The 18,321-nt window shown below is 42.9% G+C and overlaps 1 protein-coding gene across 12 annotated transcripts in view; it reads left to right on the top strand.

Annotated features, from left to right (window-relative positions):
- Window positions 1-18,321, top strand: part of MAGI2 (membrane associated guanylate kinase, WW and PDZ domain containing 2) — a 566,496-nt gene that overhangs the window by 526,502 nt on the left and 21,673 nt on the right. For all 12 annotated transcript variants that reach the window (XM_087934364.1, XM_087934361.1, XM_087934362.1 and 9 more), the window contains 4 exons: window positions 1,079-1,217; window positions 3,707-3,926; window positions 8,303-8,446; window positions 18,130-18,268. In XM_087934364.1, the coding sequence (XP_087790490.1) occupies window positions 1,079-1,217; window positions 3,707-3,926; window positions 8,303-8,446; window positions 18,130-18,268 (642 nt within the window). The remainder of the gene's footprint in view (window positions 1-1,078; window positions 1,218-3,706; window positions 3,927-8,302; window positions 8,447-18,129; window positions 18,269-18,321) is intronic.

Below are 18,321 nucleotides of genomic sequence, written 5' to 3'. Positions count from 1 at the left end.
TCATTTCAACCCCGATCTACAAGTAATCTCCTTGATGGGCTGGCTGGAATAGAATTTCAGCCCTTCAGATGGCCAAAGTACATTTGAATCCAATCAGGAAAAAGGCCCCAGATGAAGCATTTGGGGATCTGTATCTTTGCCTTGCGGGAAAACTAACCTTATTCCCATTAGCGTTTGGAATAGTTGTAGATGGATGGATGGATGGATGGATGGATGGATGGATGGATGGATAGATGGAAGGATGTGTTGTGGCCTGACAGTGGCCGGTGGAGCTGGTGGCAGACTCAGACAGTGAGGAGGTTGGGGAGGAACATGGGCCAGTCCTGGAGTCTGGGGAAGGCTCTAATGTCAGAGGCAGAGATGGGGCCAGGGCCATCCGACAGTTAGCAGCTGCCTTCATAGTCAGACATCAGTGAGGTAGAAGAACAGCTGGAGCCTGTTCCCAGTGTGCGCATGCACAGAGCTTCCAGATGAAGGAAACAGCTGAGGAACAAGGGCTGACTTGGGAGTAAAGTCACAGGTAGACATATGATGGCCCCTCCCCTAGAGTATAAAAGAGGACAAAAGGGGAGTGGGGCTTTGCACGAAACAATTAGTTCATTCCAGCATGCTTGCCAAGTATTGTGGCATCTGAAAGATATCGGCCTGGCCCCTCTCCAAGCCTGATAAAGTTCTGTAATTGGGAACTATCATGAAAGACTGTTGGCCGGAACTTTGTTGGAGAGGAAATTCATTGTAAATCAAATAAAAGGGGTTTATCAGGATGAGCTTCGTGCTTTGGGTGGAAGCCTAGGCCAGAACAGAATGATAGAGGGGAAGGCGGGGGAGAGAGAGAGAGAGAGAGAGATAAACAGACAGATAGATAGATAGAAAGAAAGATGGATTAGATAGATGAGAGTGAGAGAAAGGTGAGAGATGAGAGAGAGAGAAAGGTATATGATAGATGATTAAAAGGAGAGAGGGAGGGGGGAGGGAGGGAGAATAGACCGTTTGATTGGATTGGTTGCCTTCCTTTTTTTTCTTCACTGAATGCCATCTGGGATGACCACTTTCTAATGTCTCTTGTTCCACCATGCAGAGGTGAACAGCCCAGCTTCCGCACCCAGCTCAGAAAAACAGAGTCCCATGGCCCAGCAACACAGTCCTGGGACTCAGCAGAGCCCTGTAGCACAACCAGCCCCTCCTCAGCCTCTACAGACTCAAGGACATGAAAACAGGTAAGGCAAGAATCTTTGGCTCTTGCTTCCATGGGGAAGGTGGGAAGAGCTTACTGGCTTTAAATCCAAACAGCTCAGCTTCACTTAACATTTTGTTAGTGTGAAGAAAGATTTCAATTCATAAAAAAGGGTGGGTGGACTTAAATGTGTCATCAGTTTAGAGTTGTTTCATTCCCACAACAGTCCAAAATCAACTCCTTCTTGAACTCCATTGACCCTGAACTGGTGCCAGGTTAGTGTATTGAATTGTAGCTGACTCAATTCTTACAGGCTTGAATAAATCTTCTGTACGGCATCCTAGTGGGTAGTCATGATTCTTTGCATCTCACATTAATCTAGTCAACTGTCAGAGTGTTTGCAGCATGACTACTATTGTGAGACAACCCAGGAGCGAAATACAGCACACAGAGGCTTTGTCATATAACACTGGTTTATATACAAGACGCTATATACATATGCATATGCATATGCATATATATGTGTGTGTGTGTGTGTGTGTGTGTGGTAGGCAAATCTCTGGCAAGCAATCAATCTTCTTTACTCTGCATGCAAAACCACAATGGAGACAGAACACATATGCCCTTTCATGGCCACCTTTATATATACAGCTTCTTAAAGTGGTAAAACCCCATGGACCCATCCTCAGTCTTAAAGCGGCAATAACTCTGCTGGCTCATCCTCATTGAATTAGCTTTTTACAGTAGCCTTACAGGGGCTGGTCAGCTACTAAATCAACACCTTAACTTCAACTAATTTATGGCTCAACCTATACATAAGAATTTGGAAATCTTCTGAACTCTAACTCAACTTTTTGGCCCATAGCCTAGTTTTATTTTCTCTGCCTCTTAAATCTCACACGGTTCTAAGTATTGTAAGTGCCTCTCCATTTCTGCTCTTGTAGCACTGATGTTGTGGTGCACACCAGAACCCTACCTGGTCATTCTACAGACATCTCAAACACCACTGCCTGAGGAAGAGTCTTCTCTTTCTCAACTGAGGCCCTCTAAATTAAAAATGAAATGCTACATTATTATATTATCTGAGACTTCTCAGGAAACAACAACTAAATGAAAAACTGCTGGTGACCTTCTACTGCTGCACCATAGAGAGTATCTTAACTTACTGCACCTCTGTATGGTTTGCCAATTGCACAGGGGCAAATAGGACAGCACTCCAGAGGGTTAACATCATTGCCCAGAGGATCATGGGTTGCCCTCTCCCCTCTTTGGAAGAGCTTTATAGCTCCCACTGCCTTAAAAAAGTTCAAAAAATTCTCAAAGATCCATCTCATCCTGGGTACCCCTTTTTTTTAACTATTACCATCCAGCAGACAGTACAAGATAATAAAAACATGGACAAATAGGCTGAAAAACAGCTTCTATCCCAGAGCAGTAACTATATTGAATTCTACTGTATAGTGTGTCAGGGTAATGATTATTTAATAGCTGGCCAGCTGCTGTAATGCTGTAGTACTATAATGCTGTAATGATGATGCAATGGTAGCAATGAGTCAGCAGGGTTATTTGACCGTTACCACTTTAAGATACTGTATTATAAGAGAGGCCCTGTTGGGGCCTATCTGTGTGTATGAGTGTGTGCTCCTGTGCTGTAAATTGCTGATTGACTGGTTGGCCTTTGCCTAATATGTGTATGTATATTCTTTTGTAGAGATAAGTCACTATTTATTATTACACACCCCTGTTTGATCTTATTGCTCCTGGGTTGTCTCACATACACTGTGTGCATTCTGACATCGTGCAATATTAATGCAGTGTCAGGGGTTTTCAATTCAGTTGTATAGAATGGGAAGGCTGTGTGCTTTTGTTTTATTTTTATAATTTTCTTACGTATGATCTACACCAGGGGTCCCCAACCACCGGTCCGGGGACCGGTACCGGTCCGTGGAACAATTTCTACTGGGTTTGTGGGGTTTGCGGGGCGCCGCCATCTTGTTTTGATGAAAAAGTGCTTCCGGTGAGCTTTTCCGGGTAGAAAGCGGCGTTTGGGTGCTGAAAGAATGCTCGCGCCTTAGTTTCATCGAGGGCAGGGCGGCTTCAAACAAAACTAAGACGCGAGGATTCTTTCAGCACCCAAGGCAAGGCGAGCCAAGCAACCGTCCCGAAGCCCATCGACACAGATACAAAGGAGGACTTGAAGGTGGCGGGGAGAAGCGGGGGTCGGCTGGCTGGCCGGTCGCTCGGCTCGCCTTGCCATGCGTGCTGATGCTGGTACCGGGCTGCGGATGATTTTGTGATGCCGGTACCGGGCCGCGGCACAAAAAAGGTTGGGGACCACTGATCTACACTGAAGACGGCATTTAATTTCATGCTTATGAGGTGCAATGACAATAAAGTGAACATGAAACTATGTGCTTTGATTACGTGGGCCAAGATTACGGGACTACTTCCGCTGATTTTACAGGTTCAATATTTCGCCAACAACAGAATGTTTAGTTCTAATGCCGTTGTTATTGTGGTTTTCTTGTTTAGTTACAGGTCAGAAGTAAAAGCAAGGCAGGATGTCAAACCCGACATTCGACAACCTCCATTTACAGATTACAGGCAGCCTCCGCTAGATTACCGGCATCCCCCTGTATTAGATTACCAGCAATCCCCCCCTTTGGATTACCGGCAGCCGCCTTTGATAGACTACCGGCAACATTCTCCTGACACCAGGCAGTTCCCCTTATCGGATTACAGGCCACCTCAGGTATTCCTCCTTGTCGGTGTGCATAATTTTATATTGCTTTTTCCGTTCTGCAACCCAGTCGTTCGATGTTTCTGTTGGCTAAAAATTAATTAGCTAACTCAGGGGTCTCCAAACTTGGCAACTTTAAGACTTGTGGACTTCAACTCCCAGAATTCCTCAGCCAGCTATGCTGTCTGGAGAATTCTGGGAGTTGAGTCCACAAGTCTTAAAGTTGCCAAGTTTGGACACCTCTGAACTAACTGATAGATAAAGGACTTTTTGTGCTAAGCCAACTGACCATCTCAAAAATGCAAAATGAATCTGAAAAATGTAAATAAAATATATATTAGTTTTTTAAATAAGGGAGCAATTAAGCATCCCTTTCTCCATTGTACAGTTTGCAGTCAGTAAGAATGTGTCCAGTGTCTTTCAAGGGTTAAGAAACTAAACTCTCTGTGTGTGTGTGTGTGTGTGTGTGTTTCCTTTGCCTGACATTGACAAATGATAGATGATAGATAGATAGATAGATAGATAGATAGATAGATAGATAGATAGATAGATAGATAGATAGATAGATACTTTAGGCATGTTAGAAAAAAGAAATGGAAAAAAACCCTTGAAAAGGTTTTGTGACGTTTTATAAATGGTGGAAAGGAATGGATGCTTCTAAGAGAGGAAAGCTAAACCAAGGAAATAACGTTTAGCAAATTTCTGTTCCCATGTTGTGAAGGTTCTATTATCTAATCTAACTTTTTTCTGGGATGGATAGATGGATGGATAGGTGGATAGATAAAGATGGACAGATGATAGATAGATAGATAGATAGATAGATAGATAGATAGATAGATAGATAGATAGATAGATAGATAGATAGATGATAGATAGATAGACAGATGATAGATAGATAGATAGATAGATAGATAGATAGATAGATAGATAGATAGATAGATAGATAGATAGATAGATAGATAGGGCTTTCAACAGCCTGTATCAATAAAGGAGAGTTCTGGGTTTTTTATTTGTTTGTTTCCAGATCTGGCCTATCATGAAAGCTTGATAGTAAAAACATTTCCCCTTCCCTTTCTCTCATAAAGTCAAGACAGGGTTATCTTGAGTTTCTTCCTCACATTTTCTTGCTTTCCCTGGCCAAGCCCCTGTTTGGTTAATGACTCCTTATTAATCAAAAGACAAATCACAGATTGCTATTCTGTGTTTTTATCTTCCTAAAAATAATTCTAGATCAATCTGGCAATTAATTGCAGTTTCTGTTTGATATTTTTACCGTAAATAATTTATGGATATGTTTATATTAATACCGGGCTCAGTGGTCAAAGACGCTGAACTTGTCAGCTAGAAAGCTGACAACCCAGGTTTGAACCCCAGCACCAGGCAACGGGTGAAGGCCTCTGCAGCTGATAATAGATAACAGATAATCAGAGTTGGAAGGGACCTTGTAGGTCATCTAGTCCAACCCCCCACCCAAGCAGGAGACCCTGCACCATTTCTGACAATAACAGAGCTTATGGATAACAGAGCTCCGGATCAACATAAGCCCTACCCACAAAGTATTTTGGGGGTAGGGCTTATATTGGGCTCATGTGTAAAAATCAAGCTAGGACTTACTTTCAGGGTAAGTCATATTTTGGGGGAAACAGGGTAAATAAATGGTGTTTTTTTTTCACTTTCATTGTAAACTATGGTGCTGCCTATGAAAGCAAGCTACAGAAACTCTTCTGTATTTACAACATACCTTCTGAGATCAGCTAAGGAATAGCTGATTGAGTCAAATCTCACTACAGTTAAGTCTGCTCTTGTTCTTTGGATGGGAGCCATCTCATTTGTGTAAGCGAGAGAATCAGAGAGTCACTTTTACACATGGATAACCTAAGCAGCTCCACTAGCAGATTGGCTAAATGTAAACTGTATGGAAGGACTGTGTAAATGTTGCCACTTTTTTCTCCCTTTTATAGATCAATTCTTCCGGTAATTAGGAAATCATTTTAAAAACCCACAAAGGAGCTCAAGCAAATAATAACTTAAAAAAAGACTGTTGGTTCAGCAGCTCGTACCTTATGTGTCTATTTGCGTTGCTGTTTGAATTGTCCAAACAGATATTCTCTGCACATCGATTGCACGAATGGCCAGATTCCGACACGCTCACCAACTCCAGCAGTCTTATCCTGAAACGTATTCCATCAAGACCCAGATTTGATAAGCATAGAGTGTCAGTCAAAATGTATATTATGTGTGTATAAAGTCATAAATAACTTTTTATGACCCGTAATCCCTTAATGCAGAGTAGCATTGAGATGACTAGATGGAGCCGAGCATTTACTGGCCAGATGCCCTTCCTAATGCCTATATGGAGTTCACAGCAGATATTTTCTCTTTGTGGTCTAGCAGAGAAGCATCTGCCGCTACCTAGGATTGAACTCTCAACCTTCCGAGTGGAAGTTGAGCGTCTTCACCATTAGGCCACCATGCCACTCAATAAAACAATGAACATTTTATGTTATACAAGCTACATATCCACAATACAAAAAAGATGCCAATATTTTCTGTTTAGAATGAATACAGAGAAGAGCAACAAAGATGATGAAAGGACTAAAGGCTAAATCTTATGAAAAAAGACTGAAAGAAGAAGGAAGGGTTTGGGTTAAGGAAGGGAAGATTGCGGGGAGACATGATAGCAGTCTTCCAATACTTGAAGGGCTGCCACGGGAAAGAGGGGGTCCATTTATTCTCCAAAGCACTAGAGGGCAGGACAAGAAGGAATGGATGGAAGCTTCTCAGAAGGAGAGCCAACCTGGAAATAAGGAGGAATTTCCTGACAGTGAGAACAATTTATCAATGGAACAACTTGGCTTCAGTAGTTGTGGGTCCTCCATTGCTGGAGGTTTTTAAGTAAAGATTAAACAACCATTTCTCTTGGGTGGTATAAAGATGCCTTGGTTAAACTAGAAGACCTCCAAGATTGAATCTAGCCCTATGATCCTATGATAATTACCCATCTGCCAAAATCTGAACTGTTTTGTCTGGTGTGTGTTGTCTCCATTCAGATGCCAAAAATAAACTATGGCTTGTCTTGATGCAACAGAAACTAGCTGGTCTTTAAGCCTCTATGTTTCCCTCTTCTGTTTATGTCTCTGGAACAGCCATGAGGAGAAGAGAAAATTTTGCTTTAGGTTTTAATCTCCCTTAAACGGCACTGTTCTTAATCCAAAATATAAATTTTAGCTGGAGTTTCATTGAATCACGATTTGAATCACGGCAAGCTGCAGTGTTAATGTCCCCAGAATAAGAGCTTGTGATCATATTTGTGTGTGTGTGTGTGTGTGTTGTGTGTGTGTGTTTGCCTGCATGTGTCACCTTCACGTCATTGTTGACTCCTGGCAGTTGCGTCAACATCTCCTGCAATTTTCCTCATAAAATTTCAGAAGTCATTTGCCATTGTGCCAGTGGTGGTATTATTATTTTTTTTACTGCCAGTTCTGTGGGCATGGCTTGGTGGACGTGGTGTGGCTTGGTGAGTGTGGCATGGCTTGGTGGGCGTGGCAGGGGAAGGATACTGCAAAATCCCCATTCCCTCCCCACCCCACTAACCTGCTTTCCAGCTCCGTTCTCCTGTGCAGGGCAACCAAAAAAAGACCCAGCTGATTAGCTGGGACTCCGATCAGCTGGGACTCAGGAGGCAGAGAATAGATGAGGCAGGGCCCACCAGAGATGGTATTTACCAGTTCTCCAAACTATTCAAAATTTCTACTATCGGTTCTCCAGAACTGGTTAGAACTAGCTGAACACCACCTCTGCATTGTGCCATTCTTAGGGCTGAGACAGAATGACTGGCCCAAGGTTACCCAGCTGACTTTGGCTGTCAGGCCAATACTATAATTCATGATCTCCTTAACCATACACCAAATTTAGCTGAGGATAACAACATCCCACCCAAAGCTGGAGTTTAACTAAACATGTAGAATAGTACTTAGACTTATATACCACTTCACAGTTCTTCACAGCCCTCTCTAAGCGGTTTACAGAGTCAGCCTCTTGCCCCCAACAATCTGGGTCCTCATTTTACTGACCTCGGAAGGACAGAAGGCTGAGTCAACCTTGAGCTGGTGAGGATCGAACTGCTGGCAGTCAGCAAAATTAGCCTGCAATACTGCATTCTTGTCACTGCACTCTTAGTGATCTTAATGAGATCCATATGATCATTTTTTTAAAAAAACCTTGTGAATATTTCAGTTAAGCATTGAAATATAAAGAGGTAAATTAATCTGAGTCCATATCTCTTTGCTGACATGGCAATACGTTTGAAGTATTGACTTTAGTCAAGAAAAAAACCGCTACCGTTTCTTAAAATCGTTGGTTTTTCTTCTCTCCCTTGGTTTGTCTAGGATTTTGATTATTTTACTGTGGACTTGGAAAAGGGAGCCAAAGGGTTTGGATTCAGCATTCGTGGTGGGAGAGAATACAAAATGGATCTCTATGTCTTGAGATTGGCAGAAGACGGGCCAGCAATAAGAAACGGACGAATGAGGGTAAGAAAACTCGAGGAGGTAAATGCTAACAGATCATGGAAAGCCAGTGGCACTGAGCAAAATTAAGCTCATTTCTCACTATATATATACAGCATAAACTCATAAAACACTTCTACGCTTTTTTAGAGTTGCAATGAACAGAAGGGGAGGGGGAGAAATTTGAAAGAGCAGTGCAACAGTTTGGAACCAAAAATGCATTCCGTTCTTATCTTGCAAAGATTATAACTAAGCTACCGGACTCTCTAATTGGAGAACGTGATTGATGACTCTTGGCTATGAACGTGTTTCATTGGAGAATATGAATTATGATACACCCAGGGGGGTGGGGGGAAACCACAGTTAAGGGTGACAGTGAATTACGTGTCTCAGTGGTCTTCAATTAGAATTTTCCGTGGCAGAAACTTTGATCACCTAGTTACTATCTCTGAAAACATTTATGGAATGCACTTTTGGTTTTGCAAGCTGCTATGCTATTCCCCCACACTCCCTTTCTGTTGGCAACTCTAAAAGACCAGAGAAATATTTTATGAGTTGACATCAGTCTTTGTAGGATTTTATTCCTGCCAAGATGCGATTTTTCCTCTTTAGTTGCACTCGCTATTACTGAAGTACAGGTTTAAAGATGGAAAGACAACCAGTAGTGAAATTCCAAATTGCATGCTATCGGTTCTGCATGCTTCACAGAACCAGTCAAAATTTCTGCTACAGGTTCACCTGAACCGGTCCGAACCAGCTGAATACCAGCTCTATAATTAGGAACCTTCCAGAGCAGATTCTGAGAAAGGCATTGAGGGCATTGGTGGGATTCAAAAAATTTTACTACCAGTTCTGTGGGTGTGGCTTGGTGGGCATGGCATGGCTGGGTGGGTATGGCTTGGTGAGTATGGAAGGAGAAGGATACTGTAAAATCTCCATTCCCTCCTCACTTCTGGGGGAAGGTTACTACCGGTTCTCCAAGCTACTCAAAATTTCCGCTACCAGTTCTCCAAAACTGGTCAGAACCTGCTGAATACCACCTCTGATTGAGGGGGATCCAAAAATTAGAAACGAGGTGTCACAAAGAGAGATTGGAAGATCTGGGGATATTTAAATTGAGGAGGGATATACGACGGTCTTAAAATATCAAAATGGCTACCCTCCCAAAGACGATCGAGACTTGTTTTCTATTTTCCTGGAGTCCAGAATGTGGAGCAATTTAATTAAATTAGAGAGAGGTGGATTCTGATTAAATATTAGAGGGGGAAAAAAACCCCATCCAATTCAGATAAAGGAACCAACTCTCGAGAGGGATGGCATTTTCTTGTTCACTGGGCACGTTCAGGTAGAGATGAGATGAGTTTTAATTTGAATTCCTCATTAAGCAGAACAGCTGACATGGCAGTTTTCAATGCTAATGATAAGAGTCAATGAGAAACTCTGGATTCAGAGGGCGCCAAAGTTTTAAGTACATTTTTTTCAAGTATTCTGATCAGTTTACCTGACACCGTTAATCCATTGTTAAATGTTCTCTCATTAATGTATCATTCTCACAACTTTGAAAGCAATGCTTCGTCGCCACTAACCTTGGCTTATATGTGACTTTTTCCATCCAAATTATTTTCCAAACTTCAGTGAATGTATTTGTATTTGCTTTCTGGTCTGCCCACTGTGAAGGAATCTGTTCTGAGACAATAAACACACATTAGTCCCCAAACCTTTATTTTCTTTATTTAAACAGCTGTGAATTTTAGTCTTATCCTTTGGGATAAGTCTGATAAGCACACACCTTTATCTTCCTTGAAATGCTGCCAATGACTAAATTTCCAATTAGTTATACAAGGCCAACCAGAGCACAAATTCAACACAGAGCTTCAGGTTTCAAACTGACCAGTACAAGCAAAGTTGCTTCCTGCAAAGGTTCCTGTCCCTTTGCTCCTCCTTTATGTCTTATGGGAGGGACCAATCACCTCCAAGCCTTACTCCCTAGCCACCCCTTTTGTTTTAGCTGTCTTCTGGCAGCTCTGCACATGTGTGCACTGGGAACAGGCTCCCCTTGTTCCTCTGCCTTGCTGCTACCAGATTCTGAAGGCTCTGGAGTCACTACATAACTCCCAGATGGCCCTGGCCCCATCTCTGTATTGGACGCAGGACTCTCATCCGAGTCCTCCCCAGACTCCCGGACTGTCCCATGTTCCTCCCCACTGTCCGACTCTGCTGTCGTCTCCACAGGATGCTGGTGGACCACAACAGAATCATCCAGTCTCAATGCATAGGATCCCAATTGATCCCAAGACAGACAAAGTTTCAATTAGACCTGGAAGAAAAAGAGGGACATTTTTAAGGAATGGTATCTTTATCAATTTCCATCAACACATTCAACCTTGAAAGCTTCAAATTTGTCATCCATCAATGTATCTATTTTATCCATTAAAAGGCCCAACTTTGCTGTGGTACGATGTGTAGCTGTGATATTTGGCCACACCTGTTCTTTTGTACTTGGGTGTTCTAGTAACCAAGATAGGGGCTAAGAAATTTGGGGAAATTATGTTTTACAATTTAAGGAATTGGGTATGGCTAGTTGAATGAAAAGAAGGACTAAGGGAGACATGATAGCAGTTTCCCAATATCTAAGGGGTTGCCACAAAGAAGAGGGAGTCAAGCTATTCTCCAAAGAAACTTAAGGCAGAACAAGAAGCAATGGGTGGAAATGAATCAAGGAGAGAAGCAACCTAGAACTAAGGAGAAATTTCCTAACTGGGAGGACAATTAACCAATGGAATGATTTGCCTTCAGAAGTTGTGGGTGGTCGAACACTGGAGGTTTTCAAGAAGACATTGGACATCCATTGGTCTGAAATAGTATAGACTCTCCTGCTTGAGCAGGGAATTGGACTAGATGACCTCCAAGTTCCCTTCCAACTCTGTTATTTTATGCTTTTAGCTCATAAGATAGTGGAAAATCCACTGTGCACCTTGTGTAGTTCAACGTTGCTATCAAAGCAGTTGTACTGGGTGATTTTTGCCTAAAATATTATATATTCTTTATAACTAGACTATATATAATCTATTGGGTCTCCTGCTCGGGCCAGGTTGGATTAGAAGACCTCCAAGGTCCCTTGCAACTCTGTTATTAACTTTAATTGCCAGCCATGTCTTTTCTTCTCACACCTTTTGGTAGTTTGGACCGCCAAAGTTTTTTCCAAACTCTGTTCTTCTATTATAATTAAACAAAAAAATAATAATTTATTAGTGCACTAAATATTGGTTAGGAATTCATCCTGGGTCCCGGTGGTTTCTTTTAAGGCTTCGTATGGGCTGCATTCTGAAATTAAAATGGAAATTCCCTTCTCATCAATCTCAGTCTTTGGTCATCATTTTTATTCTAAACCATTTGGAGGACATGACACTAATTCTCTACCGCCTTCTCCTTCAGCCACTTTTCATAAAATAGGGATTAGCTTTTGATGGATCGGAATCCTAAAACTCTAAGCAACATGATGTATTGGACTGCAGGAAGACAGAAATAATAGATAAAGCAGATTGCATTTTCTTGAGGTTCTTGAATTGATTTTAGCATCATATTTTATTTTATCTTAATAAGAAACAAATGGGGGAATCTTTTATGAAGCCTCTTTTCAAAAAGAGTTCAGCTCTCATCATCAAAGAACACCTTAAGAGGGAGCAAAGGACTTCTTTTTTTACACTTATGATTAATTTTATTCTTTAAAACATGCAAGTCAGATCATCTAGCTGCAAGTATGTTCATAATTCATGGAAAATAACTTCCAAAAAAATATGCCAGGCTATTAATCTCAGCTTTAATCTAATCAAGTTCTTTTTTTTTTTTAAATGATAATGTTAAATTGATGTGGTTACGTCTATATTTATTATTATCTATAAGAGTACATACATTTTCCCCTCTGTGGAATGAATTAGCATAGCTTATTTGGTATGTTATGCAAACATTTCTGGAATATATCTTTGAAGAAAATTACAACTCGTAAACAACCGTCAAGAATAGTAATGTATCTCTTCTGTCAGCAAAAGAGTATAGGCCAAAATGCATTGTTGTTTTATTCTTTTACATAATTGAGATGACCAGGTAAAATATATTGCTGCTTTACTATTTCCAGAGCATTCATTGATTCAAGACAAATCAAATAAATAAAATAAAATAAATAAATCGCATGATAGCGTCACCCAGATTTATTAAAAATGACGTCAATCATTTTTCAAGACCAGGGGTGTCAAAACTCCATTTCATTGAGGGCCACATCAGGGCTGTGGTTGACCTTGGGGGACCGGGTGGGCATGGCCAACTGGATGGGTGTGGCTGACTGAGTGGGCATAGCCAACTGGGTGAGCATGGCCAACTGGATTGGTGTAGCCAACGCTAACCTGATGGGTGTGGTCAACTGGGTAGGCATAGCCAATTGGATGAGCATGGCCAACTGGATGGGTGTGCCAGCTTGATCCCTCTCACTGGGTGTGACCAACTGGGTGGTCATGGTCAACTGGATGGGTGTGACCAACTGGATGGGTGTGGCCAGCTTGATGCCACTCACTGGGTGGTGACCGAATGGGTGGGCATAGCAAACTGGGTGGGTGTGGTCAAGTGGATGGATGTGGCCAACTTAATGGATGTGGCCAGCTGTCAATTCATAAAACGTTTTGTATTCACGTTTTATAGTTGTCAACAGAAAGAAGGGGGGAGTTTCAAAGAGCAGGCGGCAGTGTGGAATCGAAAGCACATTCCATTCATATTTTCTTCAAAGATTGATTAGATGACTGAAGCTTCTGCCATGCAAAAATCTAACTGGAGAGCATGATTGATGAGTCTTGGCTATGAATGTGTTTCATTGGATGATACACCCAGAGGGGTGGGGGGAAAAGCAGGATCAAGGCTGACAGTGAATTATGTATCTCAGGGTTGGCTACACCCAAGCAAATGCCAGCATGTTAACTTCTAATAAATCTTTTTTTGTTTTGGGAGTGTGGCTCGAGACTCATGATTTAATTGGTGTAACTGCCGGAATCCTGACACCAGCTTGATGCCACTCACTGGGTGTGACCGACTGGGTAGGCATGGCCAACTGGATGGGTGTGGCCAACTGGATGGGTGTGGTCAGCTTGATGCCACTCACTGGGTGTGACTGACTGGGTAGGCATGGCCAACTGGATGGGTGTGGCCAACTGGATGGGTGTTGTCAGCTTGATGCCACTCACTGGGTGTGACCGGCTAGGTGAGCATGGCCAACTGGGTGGATGGGCATGGCCAGATTGATGCCACTGCTTAAACTCTTCCCACTGGGTCGAACAGGATGACCCCTTGGGCTGAATCCAACCACATCTCGGGCCAGATCTGGCCTGCAGACTTTGTGTTTATCACCCCTGGTGTAGGGTCTCTTGCTAGAGCAGGGGCGGGGGTCAGACTAGAAGTCCTCCAAGATCCCTTCCAACTCTATTATTCTATGTTCTATGACATGGGACTTCCCTAACCTCTTGCTTCCCAGATCATTCCACTACATTTTTTTAGCTTTCGCATTTATGGAAAATCGTCCAAATAAGGTTTAGCATCCTACTTGAACAAGAAAGGACTGGTTTATCCATTAATTTTAACATCAGTGATTTATGAAATAAGACAATGAGAAGCAACTCAGGGTAGTCCACAATTCAACAGCACAGAGACACCAAAACTGACAATTGATCATTCACTGGTAGTCCTTGGTGCTCTCTGAGTTTGCTTGTTTTCTTGCAGGCATTTCATTACCCAAACTAGATACCATCATTGGTGCTAGTCTCTGATGATGTTACCTAGTATGGTAATGAAACATCAGCAAGAAAACAACCAAGCTCAGAGAGCACCACGGACCCCTCCTGTCAACCCTGAGCTACAAATATTCTCCTTTATTGCCTATCATCCATCTATCTATCTATCTATCTATCTATCTATCTATCTATCTACCTACCTACCTATCTACCTATCTACCTATCTAATCTATCTATCATGTTTCCCCAAAAATAAGACCCTGTTTTATATTTTTTGCCATCAAAAAAGCCACCAGGTCTTATTTTCAGGGGATGTCATCCACTGACTAATCTCACTTGCACAAGTCACCCCCAGCCTCCTTTATGCTGTCAGAGGCCTTCAGGAACTTCTTCTTCTGCAGCTGGCAAGGCTTTCCTGAGGGCCTCTGCAGCTGATAACAAGCTCCGGATCAATCCAAAACTTTGTTATCAGCTCCAGAGGCCTTCAGGAAAGCCTTGCTAGCCTTGCTGGCTGCAGAAGAAATGGGCCAGCAAGGCAGGTGTCGGGGTGTGCTGGCTACAACTGTCCAAAGATAGGTAATAGGGCAGCTCCACCACCACCCCATCCCCACCCTAGCTTAATTTTTACCTGTGCACTCTGGAGTGGGCAGGATCTTAATTGGGGTTTATTTTGGGAGTAGGGCTTATATTGGACACACGTGTAAAAATCAAGCTAGGACTTACTTTCAGGGTAGGTCGTATTTTCAGGGAAACAGGGTATCTATCTTTCTATCTAGCTCTATAGTTTCCTGAACGCTACAAGTTCGCTTGCTGTCTCTTTCCATCAACAGGTAGGATGGGAAAAGAAAATATACCCAAACAGTTTGTCTGGAACCGACAATCCACATTTAGAAAGACAATGTCATTTTTTTGCCAGGCAATTACTCTCTTCCAGGAGTTTTAATTATGGAAGTGCATTAAGCTGGCAGACGACGGTATCCCCAGTGCTCAATCAAGGGTTGTTTTGCTCATTAAAAGTTGCCACCTAACAGAGGCTGAAAGCCCATGCATGTAATTACGTTTTGTTCTGACCTGGCAGGGAAAATAGCCCACCTGGAATGAATTTTGTTGATTGGCCGAACTTTGCTCATTGAGGAATGACATGCGGCATCCTTGGTTTAAACGAAGCTAGTATAATTGTTTTTGAAACATCAGAGGTGAATCAGGGACATCCAACTGAAAATATTTACTGGGATGCTAAAATCATCAGTCTGTTTTATCCTTTCAGGCCTATTGGAAGAGCGGAGTTTTTATTGACTATTATTTAGGGAAGATGAGAATGTAGCAGGAAGAGAAGCAAACATATATATGCAGTCCACGTAATTATATATAAAATGTATATGCAGATACGGCGGCGGCTACTCAGACAGTCGCCTCTGAATATTAACAGATTAACAGAGTTGGAAGAGACCTTGTAGTTTATCTAGTCCAACCCCCTGCCAAAGCAGGTGACTCTACACCAGTGATGGCTAACCTTTCCGGCACCGAGTGCCCAAAGCATGCATCCGTATCCATCCCCAAAATGCAATACACACGCATCCCCTGCAATGCACCCTTCCCCCAGCATATGCACCCCACCACCCTACATGTGCCCCACCCCTCGTGCATGCATGACAGAGACCCAAAGACCAGCTGGCTGATGGGAGGCACGCGCATGCATGCACAGCAGAGTTGAGCTGGGATGACAGCACCCATGCCATACAGGGGTGGGATATTACCAGTTCGCACCTATTCGCTAGAACCGGTTGTTAACATTCTAAGCCGTTTGGAGAACCGGTTGTTAGAAGAAATTATTGGCCTAATCCTGTAAGGAAGGCAGGAAGGAAACATTCTGGTGTTGCTTACAGAAACTGCCTCTCCCTTAACCCTTATTACATTCTTGGCAGAACTAGACTTCCTGTCTCAGGAACGTCTCTGGAGTTTTCTTCCCCTCCTTTGCTGGTACTTTGCTTGTGTGGAGTGACCATTCAAAGTTACAATGACACTGAAAAAAGTGACTTATGACCATTTTTCACACTTATGACTGTTGCAGCATCCCCACAGTCATTAAAGGCCAGGTGAGGAGATGCATGCCTCGATGTGAGTGATGTTGAGTTGCCATGCCCAGCCAATAACATGACCACCAAGCCATGTCCACCCAGTCACACGACCACAAATCCATGCCCACCAACTAAGCATACCCATAGAGCTGGTTGTTAAAAAATTTGAATCCCACCCCTGGTGCCATAGGTTTACCATTTCAGCCCTACACCATTTCTGACAGATGGCAGTCCAGTCTCTTCTTGAAAGCTTCCAGTGACGAAGGCAACTTCTGTTCCATTGGTTTGATTGTTCTCCTTATTTCCAGGTTGAATCTCTCCTTGTTCAGTTTCCATCCATTGTTCCTTGTCTGGCCTTCTGGTGCCTTGGAAAATAGCTTGACACCCCCCCCTCTCCTCTTGGCAGCCCCTCCAAGAGGAAGGGGCCAAGCTGTTTTCCAAGGCACCCAAAGGCCAGGCTTCTAAAATATATACACTGTCCATGTGATTATATATAAAACCTATATGCAGATACGACAGGGGCTATCCAGTTCAGCTCAGGCATTCACCTCTGAGTGTTGCTTTGTGCAGGAAACCAGAGAATGGATGTTGTGGGCAGTCTTGCACAATATGTTTGTGTATCAGCACCACAACTGCAACACGGGGAATCTTTCCATCTCCACTGATACAGGACAGAGAGTATTACAGCTCATTCAGTTCTATTTCAACCAGACGGAGGGAGGCACATTAAAACCACGTCACTTGGTAGAGGTATCTGTTGTGGTTTGCCAGCAGCCGGTGCAGACAGCAGCAGAACTGGGCAGTGGGGAAGAACAGGGACAAGTCCGGAAGTCTGGGGAGGACTTGGACAAGGGTCCTGCGTTCGATGCCGGGATGGGGCCAGGACCATCTGGGAGTGGGGTGCTGACTCCGGAGCCTCCAGAGTCTGGCAGCAGCAAGGCAGAGGAACAAGGGGAGCCTGTTCCCAGTGTGTGTGGGCACAGCGCTGCTAGAAGGCAAGAGCAGCTGAGACAAAAGGGGCGACTTGGGAGTAAGGCTGGGAGGTGATTGCCCCTCCTATAAGGTATAAAGGAAGTGCAAAGGTAAAGAAACCTTTGCAGGAAGCAAAGTCGCTTCCTCTGTTCGGATTAAACCTTGAAGCTCTGTGTGGACTTTGTACTTTGGTTGGTTTTCTATAGTTCATTTGGCACTTTAGTTGATTGCAGCAATTCAAAGGAGAGAAAGGTTGGTGTTTATCTAGAGCAACTGTTTGATTGAGGACTGCCTGTAACTGAAAAAAGGGGAACAGAAGGGTGGAGCCTGGATGAAAGCCAACAAAAGGAAGACTTCTAAAGAAGACCAGGTGTGGTGTAGTAGTGTGTGAATATAGAGCACTGCACATCAGAACAACTAGACACAAGGACAGTTTTTCCCCGAACACCATCAGTCTACAAAACAAATAATTCCTTCAACACTGTCCAACTGTTTACTAAGTCTGCATTACTATTACTATTAATCTTCTCATCACTCCTTATCACCCATCCCCTCCCACTTGTGATTGTAGGACTGTAACTTTGTCATTTGTATCCTTACAATTTATATTGACTTTTTCCTAATATGATTTGATTGCTTATTGTACCCTACGACTATCATTAAGTGTTGTACCTTATGATTCTTGACTCTTGACGAATGAATCTTTTCTTTTATGTACACTGAAAGCATTTGCACCAAGACAACTTCCTTGTGTGTCCAATCACACTTGGCCAATAAAGATTTCTACTCTGTTCTATTCTATTAATCATTGTGATGCTCCTGTGTGAAATGTTGTGTCTCTACCAAGGACTAACTTGGTCCCCCTTTTTCCTCCCCAACCTGACAGGTGGGAGATCAAATTATTGAAATCAATGGGGAAACCACGAGGGACATGACCCATGCCAGAGCAATAGAACTCATCAAATCTGGTGGCCGAAGAGTACGGTTATTACTAAAACGTGGAACCGGACAGGTCCCAGAATATGGTGGGTTTCCACTTTCTTTTTTTATTACTATCATTGTTGTCATTGTCATTGTC

This window comes from Pseudonaja textilis, chromosome 5 (genome assembly GCF_049901715.1).
Source record: "Pseudonaja textilis isolate UNSWEBS1 chromosome 5, rPseTex1.2, whole genome shotgun sequence".
Classification (NCBI taxonomy): Eukaryota; Metazoa; Chordata; class Lepidosauria; order Squamata; family Elapidae; genus Pseudonaja; species Pseudonaja textilis.
This window is presented reverse-complemented; position numbering and strand designations above follow the sequence as displayed.